Below are 20,247 nucleotides of genomic sequence, written 5' to 3'. Positions count from 1 at the left end.
CACATAGGTTTTCAACAAAAGCCTGGTTAATTTGCAAGAGAGCCAAATTCTTTTCTTGGAACTTGTAAATTATGTTAATGGTAAAGAGTTGAGGATGGAGCAGTTACTTTAACTGATAATTTCATAATTTCCCAGTGTTTAATTGTTTAGTGATAATGTTCTGCTAACACTTTCTTTTAATGATGAATATGTTCTTGACCTGGGGAAATATTTAGGCCTTATCTACTGTTTGCAGCAGTAGCCATGATATTACGGGGCTTTAATTTCTTTGAAACAACTGGTTTCATATTTCATCCCCTGGACATTTTCCATAATGAATTTACCAATGGAAATCCCTGTATTTTTGGAAAGAAAAATCCCTTACTCGTAGAGTGTGATCCCATGATCCTGAGCAGAAAGCAGTTCCATCAGGTGAAACGCGTAAGGTGCTAACTCTGTTTTCATGACCAAACAGAATGGATACACGAGACCCTTTCAGAACATCCCATACATTTATGGTGTAATCATTGTAACCACCAAATAGTAGGCGACCTGCAAACAGAATCACATTTATGCAGATTAATGGCTTAAATGGTTAAACTTCTAAGTAATAACAGTTAATGAAAGGAGAGAAAGGAGGGTTTTCTGGCTGAAGAAAAGCTGTTTGTAAGAAGTTTGAGGCAGAGTCAGGAATAGAAGTCAGATCTCCTGATACTCAATCCTATGCCTTAAATACAATATGCCAAAATATGCCATCCTCACTCTACTTTCATGGGCACTATAGGATGTTGCTTCAATGCAAAGGTGTATATGTTCCTTCTAAATTAGACTACATTACTCTTTGTGCATTCCAAAGCAAAATCATGCAAGTCCAGCCTCAGATTTTGGGTGCCCACTTTGCTACAGAAAATGTATTTTACTTTGTAACTACATGACACTTAACATGTCAATATCGTGGCTCTGCATGGATATTGATTGACAGCCTCTGCTGGTCAGCTATTACTGGCTTCTGCAACTGAAAAGTAATGGTATTTGAGCCCTCTTATTTAAAAGAGTATTAAAAATTCCATGATTGCACTTATTAAAAACATGCAATATCTTTCAACTGTTACAGATGAAAGATTCATTCAAAAGAGGGACATAGAGTGAAGGCAAATAGAGCACTTTAACAATTAATATCAGACAAAAATATTCTGATCATATTCTGGGTATGTTTATAAAATTGTTTATAAAGGGTTACCAAGTGATTAATAGATGTTTTAATAAATGGTTAATCAATTATTATAGCTTGTTATAGAGTCCAACAGTTCAATATCTTGAGCACAACTGTGACTTATATAACCACCTACAGCAACTTCTACTTATGTGCTTATAACCACCTATATCATATACTACTCAGGTCTGTAACATGCTTATAATCATTTATTAACCTTTTATGAACTATTTATAGTATACCCTACATACAAAAAGTGACCAATATTCTATTTCTAGTTGCATTTGAGGTGGATTTAAAAGTGATGGGTGAAATCCTGGCCCCACTGAAGTTAATGGCAAAACTCCCACTGACTTCAGTAGGGCCAGGATTTTACCTCATAGCCACATATTATTTTTTGATAAAATTTAAAAATAACCAATTACATTACTTAATAAAAAAATCTTTTACAAAGAAAGAAGATATTTTAATGGATGGAAAATTTCTTTCCATATTTAATTTAGCTCATTTCTAATAACAAATGTTCTCAATTTAAGCTGAAAAAAGTATTACATTACAACCTCAGCTGCATCCCTGTCTAAATGCCTCCCCGCAGCAAAAATCTACATATCCCTCAAAATTCAAATCTCACCACTGAGAGAGAAATCCACGCTAGAAGCTCCGAAAATGATGCTCTCTTTGGAATAAATTGCTACTTCTCGATCTGCACGAAGGTCATATAAACGACACTAGAATTAAAGCAAAAACAACATCACCACGTTCATCACTAATTGCTACTCCCTCACCCTGCGCAAAGCATGAGGAAGGGGACAGGAATTCCAACCCTGTGGGCATGATGTGGAATGGCTGTGCAGCTTCTGCTCTTCTGCCCATGGGCTATCAGAGTATCTGGGACCACTGCACAGGCTGTTTAGACATGTGGATCCTAATTGTGATCTAAATGACCTAAGGCTGACTGGCCTAAACTGAGCGATCCGCTGGCCATTCCTCAAATCATCTCTCCATGCTGACTCAGAGAGGAACTGTGGGTTCCTGGATTCAGAGTATCCACATACAGCTCTTCCACAGTCTATCTGCCCTCCTGCTTCATGATGGGTTTACAATTGGAGAGTAGGTACAGCCTTTTAGGGCTGGCCGGAAAACAATAATTCTATTTCATGCAAAAATGGAAGCTTTCAGAATTTGTTTTCATTCTGCATCAGGACGAAAAACAGCTTTCACAATTTTTCACAAGAAACCACAGAGGGAAATTCCAGAAAATTCCATCCTATCCTGAGAAAGCTTCCCAACGAAAGTTGAACCACAATCAATACATTTCCACACAACATTTTGGTTTTGATGTAGAAGAATCAGCATTTTCCAAACAAAAAACCCCACACCTTTTGCTGAAAAATTTCCAATCAGCCTTACAGCCTTTGGCTTCACATGTCCATTTATTTGCTGATATGTTTTAACTTTAATATGGAATAATAATAAGTTTAATATGGAAACTTCTATATTCAGACCAAAAATTTCAGCAGCCTGGAGAACAGCACTTACTCAGCCCTGAAATCATGTGTGCTTTTGAAACTGTATTTCAACTAACCTGCCTCAATAAGTTAAGTCTAAGCAAACACTGGCTAGCTGGGTTTGTTAATATTAAGTCTTACTAATGAAATGTGGCTGATATTCAAGTCTGTGCATAAAGCAGAGACTATATTATTCACAGACCTTTATAAACTGCAAGGTATTTGAAGTCAGCGTTTCCTGGCACTATGAGCTAATGAATAATTCTGTCAGAAAATTCTGACAAATGGGTCAGTTCACTCCAAGTGAGAAAACGCCTATATAAACATACATTTATGACAGCCCATCAATCAGTCAGGACACTCAGTTCCACAGCATCCCCAGGCATTCTTTCTGGTTGACAGAAGTCTTACAGTGCTGCTCTCAACATTCTCAATCTAAAGCAGCAATTTGCTATTTCTAATTTAAAAACAAACAAACCCAGTAGTCAGAGGAACTGACCCAACTCCATCCCCCAAAGCATGAAGATGGAATTTTCCATTCTTCTATTAGTTTGGAGAAATTCCCACACAGTTGATTAGATTTTTTTTTAAAAACTAATAGCACAGTTGCCATAGTTTGTGGTACTTTTGAAAAATGAGTGTTCTCATATGAATTTTAATGATGGAGAATTTCTCCATTTCATTGCCTCCACAATGCAGATGCTTACAGTATGATACCCCTATTTGCTAACATAGACTGTACTCTAAGCTAGATGTATTAATTTATAACAGAGGCTTTTGGCTTCTAAAAACAGCATGCACTTTGTCCAGAAAATGCACAAAATGTCTGACCCCAACCCATTGAAGTAAATAGAAATGTTTCCATTGAGTTAAATCAGCTTTGGATTAGGCCCAAAATTTGTTACATTGTCCGAGTACTTCAGTAGGACTTTGCGTCCCACCCAAGCTTAAAGGCAATGCTTGAGCAAACAGAAAATATCTCCAAATTCCTTCTGAAGGTCCCCTTTTGAAGTCTGACAAATTTCAGTCCAGATTCTGATTCTTTTGTACCCACATGGAGACCCATTGACTTCAGTGGGGTCTGCGTATGAGGATCATGTTGCAGGACTGGATTTTTATGGGATAATAGTATATTGCATGTAACATACTGACTTAATGTGCCATGTCCTTTCCGAGGGTCTTATTCATAGATTTGAAGGTCAGACGGAACCATTAAATCATCTCGTCTGGCCTTCTGCATAATGGAGACCATAGAATTTCATTCAGTTTCTCCTGTATTGAGCCGTTAACTTGAGTGTGGCTAAAACATACCTTTCACAAAAGCATCCAGTATTACCCTGAAGACTTCAAGAGTCATAGAATCCACCACTAAATACAGAATAAAGGCCTACTAATGCAACTAGCTGCTGGAGTTACTCCTTTACGTCAAGGAATAGAGAACTGTGCGTTGGTGCTTAAAAACCCATATCCTGTCTTTGCTGATGCCTCATGATGGGGCTGTCATATGTTCACCACATTTTAGAGGGTGAAGCTGATGTTAGTTCCTATAAGAATTTCTCTCTGAAGTGAGAACATAAATTTGAGTGAAGTGCAAACACACATATTGATACAGCATCAATTAGTCTCCACATAAACACTTGGAAGTTGGATAGTCTATATTCCAGAAGAAGATTGGCGCAGAGCTAAACTTTGCTTGTGTTTTTGTGACTTCAGGATTGTTGCAGCCCAGAGTACATTAAACTGACACCGTGCTGACAGACTGGCCCATACAGAGCAGCAGCTTAACGCTACCTTTGCACAACCACTTGTGACTTCTGCTCTATCATCTGGCCTCACCAGAGGATTTGGGACAGATCGTAGAGCAACCACAGAGGGGAAGGAGTTTAGCCCTCCTAGCAGTTCCCAAGAATGGAGCACAATTTAAAATGGCAGCGAGTCAGTCGAAGGCTTTAAGGGAAAATTTTCAGCTGGACTCTATTTATGTACCTACAAAACCCGGGGGAGCATACAGCAGCACATGCAAATTTAGTCTGCTTGTGTAAACAGATGTGACTGCAAATTTTACAGGCAGATTAATGGAGAGAGTTTGAGTATTTGCCTAAAAATCTTTTTGAAACTCGTTGTATGCCTCCCATAGTGACGCTGCTCATCTGATAGCATGCACGAAGCTGGAAGATCTCACCCAGAAATCCTCCCAACCAAAACCTTCCAAAGGCCAGCTAGGAATTCTGCAAGCGTTTCCCTATATCCACATATTAATAACTTGGGTCTAATAAAATCACTTCATGTCAGCTGTGAATTTGGTCCATTCTTTGTAGGGATTTATGATATAAGACTTGACAAATCTTTTCTAAATGAAGTTCTTGAATGAACTTACTGTGGCATCATCAGAGCCAGAGGCAAAAGCATCCCCACTTGGGTAGTATCTGTGCGGGGGGAGAAAAAAAAAAAAAGTACAATGATGTGTTAGTCAAATGAAGTAGGCTTTCAGAAATAAAATCAACATGTAGCTTAATATTACACTGTTGAAAAAGTGTTCGGCCAGAAATGCACTGACCTGACGCTATTGATATCTGATTCGTGAGTTTCGAATGACTGGATACACTGTCCAGACCTCATGTCCCAAACCATAGCTTTCTTGTCACACCCCTAAAAAGAGAAATAATTACCCCAGTTATACACAGACCAATTCACACAGGTGAAATAACCCCACATAAGACTTAAACACCCCCTTTCAATTCCAATTAAGCTCTGCACCTCACATCTCCTAAAAGGATACACTTTAGCAAAGCTGCTCCAGATACTTAGGGTATATTTTCAGAAAGCCTGCAACTTGGTCCCCCTTTTTATGAGCACACAAAGATTTGCAGGAACAAATCTGAGTACTTGCACCACTTACTGCCCATTTTGCACCTGCAATTGATTAGAAGGAGGCACCAGCACTCAGATTTGCACCTGCAATTCAGTTATGCATGTAAATGTTGCAGCACAGAAACTGGGCCACAGACCCCTGAAACTTTACCCCTAGGGGTCTGGCAGAAATACGTGCAGTGAGACTGTACAGAAGAACCTTGCAGTTGTTTCTGAAACTTTCTGAAAGAAATACCTTATGATTAGATAGATAGGTAGAATACTCCCTTTGCAGTACGTAAAAGGAGCTGTTAGAGCATTACAGGCGGCAAAACAATAGTTCAGTTAAACTACTCAGCCACTGTCTTCTCTATCTTTTTCATCCTTTGTCCCATTTATTTCCTTCCTTTCTTCCCCAGGAAATATTCTCTTGCTGTGAACAGTAGTTTAATAATCAGAAGAAGCACAAGGCTGTCTAATTACACTGCGCTACAGCAGGTAAGAAAGTGGGTTTGCTGTTTCTTATATGGACAGCACTCATAGGCTGAACAGAGTGCTGAAAGTCAGGATCCTTCTGAGTTCTAATCTTGGCTCTAATGCCGACTCGTTGCGTGGCCTTTGGCAAACCACTTGGGTCCAGATTTTCAGAAGTGGCTTCTAAGTTTTGGCACCCAGTTTTAGAAACCACTAGGGCAGGGGTGGGCAAACTGCAGCCCATGGGCTGGATCCGGCCTACCAGCAATTTTAATCCAGCCCTTGAGCTCCCGCTGGGGAGTGGGGTCTGGGGCCTATGCCCCGTTCATAGTCGCCGAATCCGTGGGTGCTCTGGGGTTGAAGCACCCATGGGGAAAAATAAGTGGGTGCTCTGCCTCCATTAACAGCCAAGCTTCCCTCCCCCCTGCTTCACCTCCTCCTCCTCCTCCCTCCTGGGTGCGCCACGTCCCTGCTCCTCCGCCTACCCCTCAGTTCTTCCCCCAACCGCTGCCAAACAGCTGTTTGGCAGCGTGCTGGGAGGGAGGGAGAAGAGCAGGAAGGTGGTGCGCTCAGGGGAGGAGGCGGGGAAGGGGTTGGAATAGGGACAGGGAGGGGACTTTGGGGAAGGAATCACATGGAAGGGGTGGAGTGGGGGCAGGGCCAGGGGTGCGGCATGGGGGGGACGTCGAGCACCCAGGCGAAAGCGGGGAAACGGCACTCCAGCTGGGGAGCAGGTTCGGGGGCCGCTCCACGTGGCTCCCGTAAGCAGCGGCATGGCCCCTTCCAGCGCTCCAGCTGAGGACCAGGGTCCGGGGCTGCGCTACACGGCTCCCGGAAGCAGCGGCATGGCCCTCCCCTCTGGCTGCTACGCATAGGGGCAGCCAGGGGCCAGCGCTCTGCATGCTGCCCTGCCCCAAGTGCCGCCCCTGCAGCTCTCATTGGCTGGGAACTGCAGTCAATGGGAGGTGCAGGAGCAGTGCCTGCGGACGGGGCAGCGCACAGAGCCACCAGGCCACACCTTGCGTAGGAGCCAGAGAAGTGACGTGCCACTGCTTCTGGGAGCTGCTTGAGGTAAGCGCTGCCTGGGACCTGCACCCCTGAGCCCCTCCCCATGCCTCAACCCAAAGTTTGCCCACCTCTGCACTAAGGCCTGATTTTCTGAGCTGCTGAGCACCCTATACCTCCAGCTGAAGTCAATGGGAGCTGCAAAAGGTCAATATCTCAAAACAATCAAGCCCTAGAGGTTTATACAGCAGAGGCCCCAAAATGGAGGCAGCCAAAATTAGAGGATTACACAGCATGCTTGAATCTCCACTGGCCGTTTCTTGCCAGCACTCCTACAGTTGCTGCCAGTGGTGGAGATGCAGCGCAGCAGCAGCAGGCTGGAAATCAATTCTCGAGTAGTCATAGCCCAGGGCTGCTCATGCTGAGAGCCACCTTCTCATCAAATGCTAAAAATCACTTTCTGGTGCCCTATGCTGCTGTCCTAATGCTGTTTCTGTAGCTGTATTCTGCAATACCTACCATGCCACTAAACTGCTTCACTGACTCGTTCATCACTTAACAGGTTTGATATAAAAAATTACTACTTAATAGCTAAAATTTTATGGTGCATTCTTCAAATAACCTTAACTAGAAAATGAAACAGTTGCAATAATCTCAGCCAGGGATAGCTCCATCCATGGCTCTGAAGCCATTTGCTTAATAGCTGGTTTGGTATTCAACACACCTGCAAGAAAAAGAGGGTAAAGAATTTTCCAACTGGGCCTGCTGTTGCAAAGTGCAGAGCATGACTTGGGATGGGTTGACTATACTCACAACTCCCACTGAGATCACCCAACGACTCCTAAGAGGTGCTCAACACCTCATAGGGTCAGGCCCACAATGGTCTCACGGAGAAGACACTGGTTCTTCTTTTGGGAGTCTTGTCTTCGCCACTGACCTATTGTGTGACCTTGGACAAGTCACTTCACCTCTCTCTGCCTCTGTTTCCTCCCCAGCTTTTGTTGGTCTTGCCTGCTTAGGCTACAGCTACACTACAAGCTAGTGGTGTGATTCCCAGCTCACGTACACATACTTGCACTAGCTTGATAACAGCTAGTGCGAGTATCAATAGCGATGTAGCCAAGATAGCACAGGCAGGGGGGCCAGTTTAGCCATGCAGTGAACAAACCCACTCACATACTCAGCATGGCTAAGCTCTGCCACCACTACCCAGGCTACTGCGGCTGTCCTACTGTTTATACTTGAACTAGCATAAGTATGCGTATGCCAGCTGGAAGGCACACCCCTAGCTTGTAGTATAGACATAGCCTAAGCTCGTCAGAGCAGGGACCATTTCTTACTACGTGTGTGTGCAAACCTAACAATCAGGCCTTGATCTCAGGTGGGGTTTCTAGGCACTACGATAATACAAATAAGAATAGAAACAAACATCTGCAAATCAGTGACAAGAAAAAAAACCAGATTTTTTTTTGGGGGGGGGGGAACCATATTTAAAGAACTCTGAAAACAGTAACATGAGAAAGAGAGGGTAATAACTAGACTTAGCACGCGAGGCCCTCTGCCTGCCTTTCTGTTCAGGTCTCCATAGTCACCAGAGGCATGTGGTGAACATATTATAGGCCAATCCTGCTATGCGTTACTGCTTAGTTAGTGCATGCCTCCTCAGTAGACTGCAGTATATGCAATATTTATTTTTAAGACGACATAATTGCTGGTTTAACTAAACAGTCTCCTCGTGAGCCATTCCTCTCTCTTTTAAATCCCTTGTGAAATTAAATCACAATTCTTCACTTATGATGCCATTATTTAAATGGAAGAACTTTCCTTCTGGTACCAAAGCACCAGATAATTAATCCTCAGCCCGGAAAAGGAACTACATTGGAAAGGGAACATTTTGGATTTCAAAACCCACTCACATTCAGGGCCCAGCCCTGCGTTCCTTGCGTGCCCGCCACTCTCATTGACATCTATAGGAGTTTGGGATGCAAGAACAATGCGCAGCCTGGCCCTTCACATACACAGTTCTTGTACTGATTCCTCTGAGTGGAGATCGGTTCTTTAAAGGGGTAAAATCCCTGCATGGAGCAGATTATTCATTTTTAATGGAACTAAACAGGTGTTGAGTACTGAAACCAAGGGTTCAATCCTGAGGGCACACTTCAGCAGGAAAAGGCAGAGGTTACTCTAAGGCCTGGTCTACATACTATTTTTGAACGGATGTAACTATTTCAGTTCTGGGACTGATTTTTAGCTCAATAGTTAAAACTGGTCAACCCTTCCTGTGCATGCAGTTGCCCCCATGTAAATATGATTATATGGGCATAGCTTAATCCCTTAAATTTATGGGAAAAGCTATCCTGGTGTATGAACCTTTACACCAAAATAACTGCACCCACACTAGGGGGCTGAACCACTTTAACTATGCCAGTGTCAAACTAACACAGGGTATGTCTTCACTGCAGAGTTGACTTGATTTACCGGCACTTGAATTACTCCACTGGAGTTAGACTAGCTCAGATGAGAGCAGCCACACTGTGAAATAACATTTGAGCTGCTGTGTCCACACTGGGGCTGCACTCTCTCATGTGTGGCATGAAGATTTCTGGAGTCATATACTGTAGTTCTCTGCACTGTAGTGAGCTAAATGGCTCTAGGCATTCTTTCTCAGAGAATTGCGAGAGAACCTGTCTGTCCTTTCTGGGCACTGGAAGATGAGCAGCACTCAAATGGAGCCAGCCTGGATCTACACTACAGACTAATCGTATTAGCAGCTGATGAATTGTGCTAGTTTGACCTGTAGCCTGTACCCCCTGAACCAGCCAACTTCTGTTGAAAGCACCATCACACCAGAGTTAAGGGTTTGTGAGTGAGAACGGGAGTTGAGTTAGGAGCAACGTTCAAGTTAACTTTGCAGTGAAGACAACTCCATAGTTAAAGAAGTGGGTGAAGACAATCCCTAAGACACCTTTATGCCTCCCTGATATACCGCCTGACATGAGATGTCAAAACAGCCTCCACCATAACTCAGTTGTGCAGCTGGACGGAGCAGTCCCCTAGCAACCAGCCAAGGATCGGGTGAAGTACTGTGTGCTTCCGTCCTATTTCTGTCGTCCCCTCTCTGATATTCCCCTAGGCTGAGGAGATGAGAGAGCAGGTGATATAAATCCTTGATGGTCTATTTAAAGTAGCTGAATGTGCTGTTAGTGATGGGTGAAGATCTGGCCCCACATCTCTACAATACGTATGGAAGATCTAACTTGTGTTGATGCTAAACCAGCCCCCCAGCTACCTCCAGGTTTCTGGGGAGGGGGTTATCAAAAAGGTGGCATATGCATCATTTATTCCCCCACCCAGGTGCATTTAGCAGAGCTCTGGTACCCCTGATGATCAGGAATCCAAGTAGGGAACGAGTAGGGTGAAGAAAAGGAGGCAAGTGTGAAAAGCCATGTGCGGCGTAACAGAATTCTATCTATGGAAGGCCTACACCACCTTCCTCTCTATGAACTTTTACTGCTTTAATTCTTCGTCTTTCCCCTTCCCAAGGGAAGCTTTTGATCATGTGCTGGATTATTTTAACGTAGGGTGGAATTTGCTAAGTAAGTACTTTAGCTGCAGAGCTACATTCAATCTGACGGGGTTTGGGTTTGACCTTGCAGGAAGAGTGTTAATTTGCTCCAGCTTGAGAAGTATGCTTGCATTGACAGGACTACTTGCTCTGTATGGTCTCTCCCCATATATCCCACCCTCCTCTTTAAACAACATCACAAACCTCCCATTTTCCTACGTATCCTTCGTTCCTTGGTTTTATATCCTAAAATAAAAATCCCACTTACCCCAGACACAAACGTATTTCCTGTTTCAGAAGGAGCCAGATCCAGGCACAAGACATCAGCCCCATGCCCATGAAAACTCTGCAGAAGCTGCCCACTCTCAACATCCCAGAGGGCACACGTTCCATCTCCACTAGCAGTCAGGATCTACAGTGGTAAGGAAAGGGCAACAGTACAACATCACGTAAAAGCCTCAGGTTCACTCAGAAACCGTTGTGCTTCACACGCACAATTAATTGGATTTTACAGTAGAACCTCAGAGTTACAAACACCAGAATTACAAACTGATCAGTCAACCACACACCACAGCAGCAGAGAAAAAAAAAAAAAAAAAAAGGCAAAATACAGTATAGTGCTGTGTTAAACGTAAACTACTAAAAAAATAAAGGGAAAGTTTAAAAAAAAAAAAAAAAGATTTGACAAGGTAAATTCAGATGGCTACATTTTTTTTCCTGCACAGTAAAGTTTCAAAGCTGTTGTAAACTTTTGAAAGAACAGCCATAACATTTTGTTCAGAGTTATGAACAACCTTCATTCCCAAGGTGTTTGTAACTCTGAGATGCTACTGAATTTAATGTGCAGTAGATCAGAGTCAGTAAACCAATGTGGATCTCAGCATGGTTTTCTCAAACGGAAGGTGGCAGAGTGCGGGGGCATGGGGAGGGGGGAACAAAATATTGTGATAGACACAGCAAATATTAACTTAATTCTGTTCTCAGTTGTTTGAGGAGACACCAACTAGTGCATCACAAGCTTGTGATCTGCTCATAGTTCCATTTCTGCCAGGAAGTTCTTAGCTCCAGATCGGTATGTCTGCCCTGTCCACATTAATGAAACTGGAATCCAAAAAGGATTAACTGAAGAGTTGGTGGATTTAAATAAACTTTTAAAGCTCCCTCTTATTCTATTGCCTGAAACAGCCAGTCTGGAGCCAACAGAATACGTGTAAATTACAGATAATTTGAATGTGGCATCTTTTGCGTGCATGACCTTAGACCAACAATTGTTTGGCAAGTCCATCATATGTCCTAAATCATTGTGTGACTGGATTTGGACATGTAATGACTGAACATTGCCAACAGCTACTCTCATCCCGATGAAGACCCTCAATTGTACAAAACTTCCCTGTGGCCATCAGCAGCTCTTATACAATCACAAATGTAGTATGCTGAAATGTTATCTGATGGTTCAGTCCTGTATACAGAACAAGGAATCACAAGAATCACAAGTTAATTACTGAGGTGGCTCTCCCTTAGTGAAGCAATTGCTAGAGAACCCAGCTGTGATTGGAAGCCAAAATGAATCACACTGCAAAGAAAAAAAATAATCATGCAAGTATAGGGTCATTTACCAGGCTACACCTGGATTAAAAACAAACTATTTTTGGCAAAAGCTCAGATTTGGTTACCCTTCCATAGATATAGGGGCACAAAGAGGTTTGTAAAAATTGCAGGACAGTCTGTTTTGAGTCCTGTGTCTTCATTGCATGCGGAAATTGGCTAAAGTTTTGGGATTGAGGGTGTGGAACAGAATCCTAAATTACTTCTAATTTTTGCATCTAGGGTGATACATTTTTGTATTATGAGGAATATTTACAGTTTCAGGCTGAGATGTTGAGATTGTCAGCTGCTAGATTATCAGCATTTCCCATTTTGATACCCAAATGAGCAGCATAGAAGGATGTGCAGGGGGAGGGACAGACAGAAGTTTTAAGGGTGTGATCCATTTTCAACACAAAGCTCTTCATTATATTTTATAATAAGCATGGTTAAGTTGGAAATGTTATGAACTCAAGTTGAAACTATTTTTATACAAAAACATTGAGTGAAAGATCTACTTTGCTCATGTTTTAGTCTTCTAGACTTTCAGCAAGTTTGGAAACACTGGATCAAGTGTCTTCATCTGCCACCTCGTGGTAATATGCAGCATTTTACCAGGCTTTTGGGTAAAATGCATTCATTCCTGCCCTTGGAGTAATAAACATGTGTTAGCGAAGACGATACAGACGATACAGAAACCAAGGCTGAAATGCGAGGATATTTTGGGGCTCACAGAAGACTCCAAAATTTTGCTCTCTCTGGAATGGACTAGAAATGCTTCATAGTCATTAAGAGGTGTGAGCATGTCTAGGGGTTTGAGGAAGAGACGGTGACTCAGGAGTTCTTGAGCTCAATTCCCAACTCTTCTACCATCTGTCTGTCCTCTGCATGTAAAATACTTGGAGAATCCCCAAGTACTGATATTACTAATGTATGTGCAGCTGGCTTGGAGCGGGGCAACATGGTTTTCACACAGCTGCAGGAGAGCGCCTGCGAAGATGCTATGTGTCTCCGACAAACTGATGAGCAGCTTTCCTTGTTATTAACATAAGGCATTCAGCTCCTGGCAGGATGAGGCCTTTCCCTCATGTTTGGAGTTATTCCATGGCTGAGAGTAAGTCCATTGTAGATGTGTCCCAGGAGGGAAGGAGCCTGCACAGTGCATCCAAATGACTCATGTTTAACCAAAGTGTAGTGCTGAGAAAAACTTGGCACTGTTTATGCACATTTTACACCATAGCCTAATTGTTTTAAAATTTTATCCCAGTGTCATTAGACCATAAATGGACACTATTTCCCAACAACCAGCATCCCAAAGGAGAGCTGCATGGCCAGCTTGAGCTGGATTTTCTGATTTCTCTCTTCTTTTCACTGCTATAAATTTAAACGGCACTACAAAATGTCACTCAAAACAAACACCTATTGATCCCCAACTCAATATCTTTGTGTAGCTAAACTAAGCTCTTCGGGTCAGGGCTCCTTCAGAGCTCTCTGTCTAAAGCACCTACGTACGTGGTTGGTGTTACACAAATAATAAATAGTAATTTATTCAGTATAATATCTATTGTATCCATATCTATCTAGAATATCTATTGTACTCTACATGAACGTAAAAGAAAAACTCAGCTGTTTTCACTCCTTGATTATGAAGAGCATACTAAAAAACTTACAAAAATAAAAAGCCATGGTTCACACAGGTATATGCAGGAAAGCAAAACACTAATTTTGTATTTCAGAAACAACATTCCACCTAATTTAGATTTCATGTTTACTCTGCCCTAATTATACTGGACTCCTGCATTGTAAGGCCACAATTAAGTACACAAGAGCACTCTGGGTAGATCCTTGACTTTCCTCTGTTTCCATGGCAATAGACTTGAATCAGCATCTCAGAATCATTACTGAAACCACATAATGGCAAATAACAGCTCACTCTTGGGTAGCTCATGTCCTGAAATAGAAGCAATCCTAGCTGATATTTCCTTAGGAAGAGCTGTAAATATCTGGAGCTAAGGAAACAATCATATCTTTTCTATTCAGACTTCATAGCCTGCATAACAATGAAAATAACCCCTCTTCCCATTTATTTTGCTACAACAGTATATGATAAGCATAACATCAATTAAATTCTAAAACCAGAATGGGACAGACGATTATCTTGGATTATTTCATGCCCACATATACTCATGATCTTGCAGGAGCTGGGGTTTATTTTATTAAATAGGAAGGATGATTTTGTGACTAAGGCACCAGATTGGCACTCAGAAGACATGCGTTTTATTCCCCACTCTGCCATAGGATACCTGTGAGATCTTTGGCAAGTTACTTGGTCTCTTTATGTTTCAGCTCACCAGATTATATATATATATATATATATATATAAAAATTTATAAATAAAATCTATAAATATACAAAATCTGAATTGAAAGATCCTTACTTACAGCCTCTGTGAGCAAGAGCTTTTATGGAGCTTTCAGCAGAGGTGGACGCTGTCCTTCTTAGCAGGAATCACTGCCTTGCACAGAATGTGAATACCCCACTGGGCACAATGACCGTCTCTGGTGCAAGAAAGAATACTTTGCATCTCCCTGCAGCAGCAGTATAAATCCAGCTCATGGTTTTATATTATATGCTGTACCTGAATGTATTTACCTGCATGTCTGAGTTAGTGAAGCTGCAGGCAGAGAGGTAGTTTGTGTGCATTGCAACAGATTTCTTCTTTGCAGCCATATTTTCATTTTTATCAAATGTCAGTGGATACACAGAACACTTATTGTCCAGGCCACTAGAGTTAAGAATTAAAAAAGACAGAAAACATTAATAACAAGAAAAAGTGGGATGAGAAACAAATGTAAGGGTGAAATATACTAAAAATTCTGCAACATCAAATCCTTATAAATATAGATTTCCATTCTATTACACCACATGGGATTCCCATATGCTAAGGGAATCCCCAGCTGCTTCTTTATGGAAAATGTATGGCTATTTTGTACTGCTTGAACAGCTGGAAGTGGGACTGAGGACCTAGTTCCTAGTATTTATTACATGCATTTTATTAATAAACTGCGTTTTACTGAACCACAGTCCATCCAACATTTATTGACAAGTGATACAGTAGTAACCTTGCAGTTAATCTTTTGAATAAAGTCAAATTGCCATTTTTCTATTGAATTACATTTTTGATGTACCATTTATCCAACTTACTGAATTTGACACATCTTCTATGGCAAAAGAAATATAGCAACTGATGGCTTAAAGATCATACTTTCAAAATAACTTGAAAATAGGCAGTGGAAATATTGACTGTGTTGCTGAAAAAGAATTATCTGGAATAAAGTATTTAACATTTGAGGTTTCATGATCTAATGATGAGATGACAAAAGCAGCAGTTCAATTTCTTTGTGTACTAAATTTGCACATAACTTAATACAGTCTTAAGACCCTACATGCCCTTGATCTGCATATACTGTGAAACTCCCTTTTTGGATATTGGATCAGGCCCATATTGCATGTTTTGATTATTATGTGACTATTCCAATGGAACAGATATCTTTAGCTGTCTGTGCTTCAAACTTGAATGTTACTTATATAGGCCAACGGCAATATGAGGTCCCAAGATATTTTCAGACGTTTGAAGCAAGGAGAGATTTCTGCTCCATATGAACAAAGTCATGAGGTTATCAAAACATGCAAAATGCACCTGATCCAATATAGATCAAATCCAATATTCACTGAAAGACTCCCATTCATTCCAAGGCGTTTTGGATCAGACCCTACTTTGGGTCCATTTCTCCTCTCATGCTGGTACAAATCAGAAGTAATTCCCCTGAAGTCAGTGGAGTTACACTCGTGTGAACCAGTGTGGGATAGAACCAGGCCCATTGGGTGCAACATTTTACTAAATGCTTATAGCATCCAAATGATATCATTGTCAGTATTTGTTAAGCTGTCAGTCAATTCCAGTGATGGGTAAAGAAGGCCAGATATACAGATTTTTTTTAAATAATACTCATCTGATTAAGTTAGATAGTTACTTTTTTCTGCTAGAACTACTAAATATCAGGTCTTTTTCCTAGGATTCCAAATTGTTTTCTAAAGCATTCTTGAAGAAATGGGGGGAGGGGAAAGGAAGAGCCAACATTTTAAAATTTTCCCCCAGCTCCATAAGTTACATTTACTTGGGACACAAAGTCACCTCTAGTTTAAGAAGTTGCAAGAACTTTTACTTACCCACAAGCAATGGCACATCCAGATGGGGCATACGCACATGCCATCACCCAGGTACATGGCATAGTCACTGCATGTTCCTGAAACATAATATTCTCCTTACAACTCAAGAATCAACTTCTGAGTGCATTATCATGTCACTAATTGGTGTTAAAATAACCACACAGAGGCCAAAATCGCTCAAATGCCGTCATGACTCCTCACTGTATTTAATGAAAATATACAACAGATGAGAGACCATGCCCATGTTTAACAGATTTTTGCTCCTAAACCTGAACAGTGCAGAACCAAGCTGTAATTCAAGATCAACTTTCATTGCGAAAGCAAGAGGATGTATGGGGACGAGAATCAAGCCACATTTGCCAAGTCATGCATTTCTCGGTACCTCTAGCCTTATTTCCCAACACAAAGCTAATCAAATTTGTGACTGGTTCTGAATTATTCCAGGACAATTGTGTAAGATGCTGGGCACCTGCAAGGGCCACTTTAGAACTCTCTGCATTTTGGATGGTCATTGCAGCATTTGTTCAAAGGTAAGTTACAGCGGCCTGTTTTTATAATGCCAGTGACACTCTATATTAGCTATAGCCTCTGCTAAGGCTATGCAGACCTGAGCCACACTGGGAGGGAGCAACATCACTCATGCAGAAACATCTGGGGACATTATGGCTAAAGAAGCCAGGAGAAAACACAAGGGGTCACACTATGCCAGGGCACGTGCTTACTCATGGCACTCACTACGGATATTCCATAGGTGTAGCCTGCACTTTGCCAGCCCTGCTCTGCAGCAGCCAGTGCCCAGAGTAGTGACATGCTCACACTCCAGCTGGAGAGCAGAGTGCGGGAAGCTTACACTGCCAAGCACTTAGTGCTCAGGCAGTGGTGCCAGAAGCTCTGGTGCACTGAAGAAAGAGAGGGAAGGGCTTCCACTTCCATGTCTAGCACATCCACGCAGTGCAGCCATATTTGGCTTTATATACAGAAACTGCAGAAGTCCACTTACCTTGTTGGTAGTGAAGGAATCCCACACTATCACCTTCCCATCCTAAATTCAACACACAATGGAGAGAGAAATTAGGGGCTTCAAAGTGTACTTTCACTCCTGTATTTCAGAGATCTGGCCAGAGCACAGCTGTTAACTTCTGTCCCACATGCCATTTCCCCAGGCAATATGTCACCACCTTTACAACACTGCTATTAGTGAGAGTGAAGTGCGCTGTGAATCAGAGACTCTGCTTAATTAGGCTAGTTATTTCTGTAAATGCAAAATGACACTGCACCATCCCCCTCACACTGATGGCCAAATGGAATCTAAAAGGCCTGTATGGAGATTGATACCCTTTGTTCCAGCGTGCCTCTGAAAAATCAGTCTTAGCACTTGCGACCCTCTTTAACAAACCTTTCCTTAGCCCACAGCGAGAGCAAGACCCTCCCTCTTTGGCGACGTCTACACTATGAACTAGGGCTTACCCACCTCCTTGCACTAGCTCAATGAGTGCTAGCGTGAGGCTAAAGAGTAGTGTAAACGCAGTCGCACAGGCAACGGCAGCAGCGGCATGGCTTACCCGTTCCCAGTACACAACTGCCTGAAACTGGTGGGTATGTACTTGACACAGCTCAGCCGGGCCTCCGCTGCCCCAACCCAAATTCCATGGCTACAATGCTACTCAGACTCACGCTAGCTCGATGAGCGCTAGCAGGAGTATGTGAGTTGGGGAATCAGACACTAGCTCGCAGGGTAGATATAGCCTTTAAGACAGAGGTGGGCAAACTACGGCCTGTGGGACCGTCCTGCCCAGCCCTTGAGCTCCCAGTCAGGGAGTCTCGCCCCCAGCCTCTCCCCTGCTGTCCCCCTCCCCTGCAGCCTCAGCGTGCCGTTCCACCAGCGCTCTGACCGGCCACTCCCGCCGCTCTGAGCTGCATGGTAAGGGGGCAGGGAGCGGGGCTGGATAAGGGGCAGGAGGTTTAGGGGGGGCAGTCAGGGGACAGAGGGCAGTTGGATAGGGGGTGGAGTCCCAGGGGGGCAGTTAGGGGCGGGGGTGTGGATAGGGGTTGGAGCAGTCGGGACAGGGAGCAGGGGGGGTTGCATAGGGAGCGGGGTCCTGGGGGGGGCAGTTAGGGGCGGGGCAGTCAGGGGACAGGGGGGTTGGATGAGGGGGTGGGGTCCCGGGGAGTGGTCGGGGGGAAGGAGCGGGGGGGTTGGATGGGTTGGATGTTCTGAGGGGGGCAGTCAGGGGGCGGGAAGTGGGAGGGGGCGGATAGGGGGCAGGGGCCAGGCTGTTTCGGGAGGCATAGCCTTCCCTACCTGGCCCTCCATACAGTTTCGCAACCCCGATGTGGCCCTCGGGCCAAAAAGTTTGCCCATCCCTGCTTTAAGGGAATGGAAGGAGCTGTCCTCACCACTTATCATGGAGATCACCATCTTCTCAAGAAACAACCACCTGGATGAATTTTTATTCTCCTTATCTCCTACAAATGAACTTATCCTAGCTCATAATTATCCTCTCAGTTACATCTCCTCTTCACGATCACTTTGTTTATCCTCTTTTCCCATTCCACCCTTCCTCTGCTCCCCTTTTTTCTACTACTCCTCTTACTTAACCTTTAGTTGCCCACCTAAATAACCTATTAACAAGAATGACCATGCAATCAATAGTGTGCTACATAATCACCTGGTATGTGTGTTGATGCCAATTACCTTTGGCTGGGATAATATCCATTAACATTCCAGTCTGGGAAGAGTGAATTGTTTGTTTGTTTTCAACCAGCTATTGTTATTGCCCCTGGGCTAATTAATTTCTTAAAATAGAAGTTTAAAAAAAATGGAAAATGAAACAATCTAAGTGCCATCAAACAGAAAACAAACCTCAGTGTGTCTGCAGTGCTAATATCTGAAACCCCAGACTGGTTCACAGAATCACTGGATGTGGGTTTTTTCAGGATACATATTTTAAAGTGGAATAAAGCCTCTCTTTTGCTTTCATACTTATACACTGATACTTTACCACTTCAAAAAATAGCTTACTAAATGTTCAATCTTTGGTCTCCTGGCTGAGACATCCAAGAATGGTGCCAGACAGCAGTAACTCTCATGGTGGTTTGTGATGCAGATAGCCTATTCTATCCTATAAGTGGTAGATTGAGACCAGCAACTCATTTCATAGAGGCCAATGAACAGCCGTCAGATGTAAAAAGTTCCATCCATTACCCTTCTGAATGTGAACCAGTGACCTACAAGTGAAAGGCTTTTATCTCAATACCTCCCCCATTCCCCTGTACAACTTTGTGACATAAGACTGATCTCAAACAGACTTAATGCCTGTTTATCAAAATGTCCAAATATTTGTAATAGTTCTAGCTGGCTAAGTGAGGAAGTTTATTTTTAAGGCCACATCCATCTTCCAGACCACAGAAAGGATTTTATTTTCACAGATCACACAGACCTTTCTAGTAGAATCAGAATGTTTTCAGATCTCTCCATCCCAATTCTTTCTCTTCATATGTTAATTCAAATGATGGGGTGAAGTGCTGCATACTGAGTGTCCAGAGAGAATAAGGTGCATCTGATCCCAAACCAGCTTGCTGTAATACTGTATAGGTAATGTGCTAAAGTACTCTGAGATTCTGTATGAAAAATGGATGAGAGGTCTTTAGGGTCTCACCTCCAGTAGGTATGGTGATGCTTACCAGAATTATATTCTTTATTCAGTAGTCTGGTTTGTGTTCTCTGAACAAATATTTTGCTAAAAGAATGCTTTAGACGTCATGAAAGCATTTAAACTAAACGTAGATTTCATTTCCAATTAATGTTACCTAGTGTAGCTATCAGAACTATGCCTGGA

General features: G+C 42.7%; 1 protein-coding gene across 1 annotated transcript in view; it reads right to left on the bottom strand.

Annotated features, from left to right (window-relative positions):
• Positions 1-319: 319 nt before the first annotated feature.
• The window catches only part of GNB5 (G protein subunit beta 5), a 33,055-nt gene continuing 13,127 nt past the window's right edge, over positions 320-20,247 (bottom strand). Inside the window, exons 4-11 of the mRNA XM_077829328.1 lie at positions 17,409-17,450; positions 16,409-16,485; positions 14,831-14,963; positions 10,863-11,006; positions 5,258-5,349; positions 5,078-5,126; positions 1,824-1,920; positions 320-531 (exon numbers count right to left, since the gene is read on the bottom strand). Of these exons, the coding sequence (XP_077685454.1) occupies positions 320-531; positions 1,824-1,920; positions 5,078-5,126; positions 5,258-5,349; positions 10,863-11,006; positions 14,831-14,963; positions 16,409-16,485; positions 17,409-17,450 (846 nt within the window). The remainder of the gene's footprint in view (positions 532-1,823; positions 1,921-5,077; positions 5,127-5,257; positions 5,350-10,862; positions 11,007-14,830; positions 14,964-16,408; positions 16,486-17,408; positions 17,451-20,247) is intronic.

The sequence above is a fragment of the Eretmochelys imbricata genome, chromosome 10, assembly GCF_965152235.1.
Source record: "Eretmochelys imbricata isolate rEreImb1 chromosome 10, rEreImb1.hap1, whole genome shotgun sequence".
Lineage (NCBI taxonomy): Eukaryota > Metazoa > Chordata > Testudines > Cheloniidae > Eretmochelys > Eretmochelys imbricata.
This window is presented reverse-complemented; position numbering and strand designations above follow the sequence as displayed.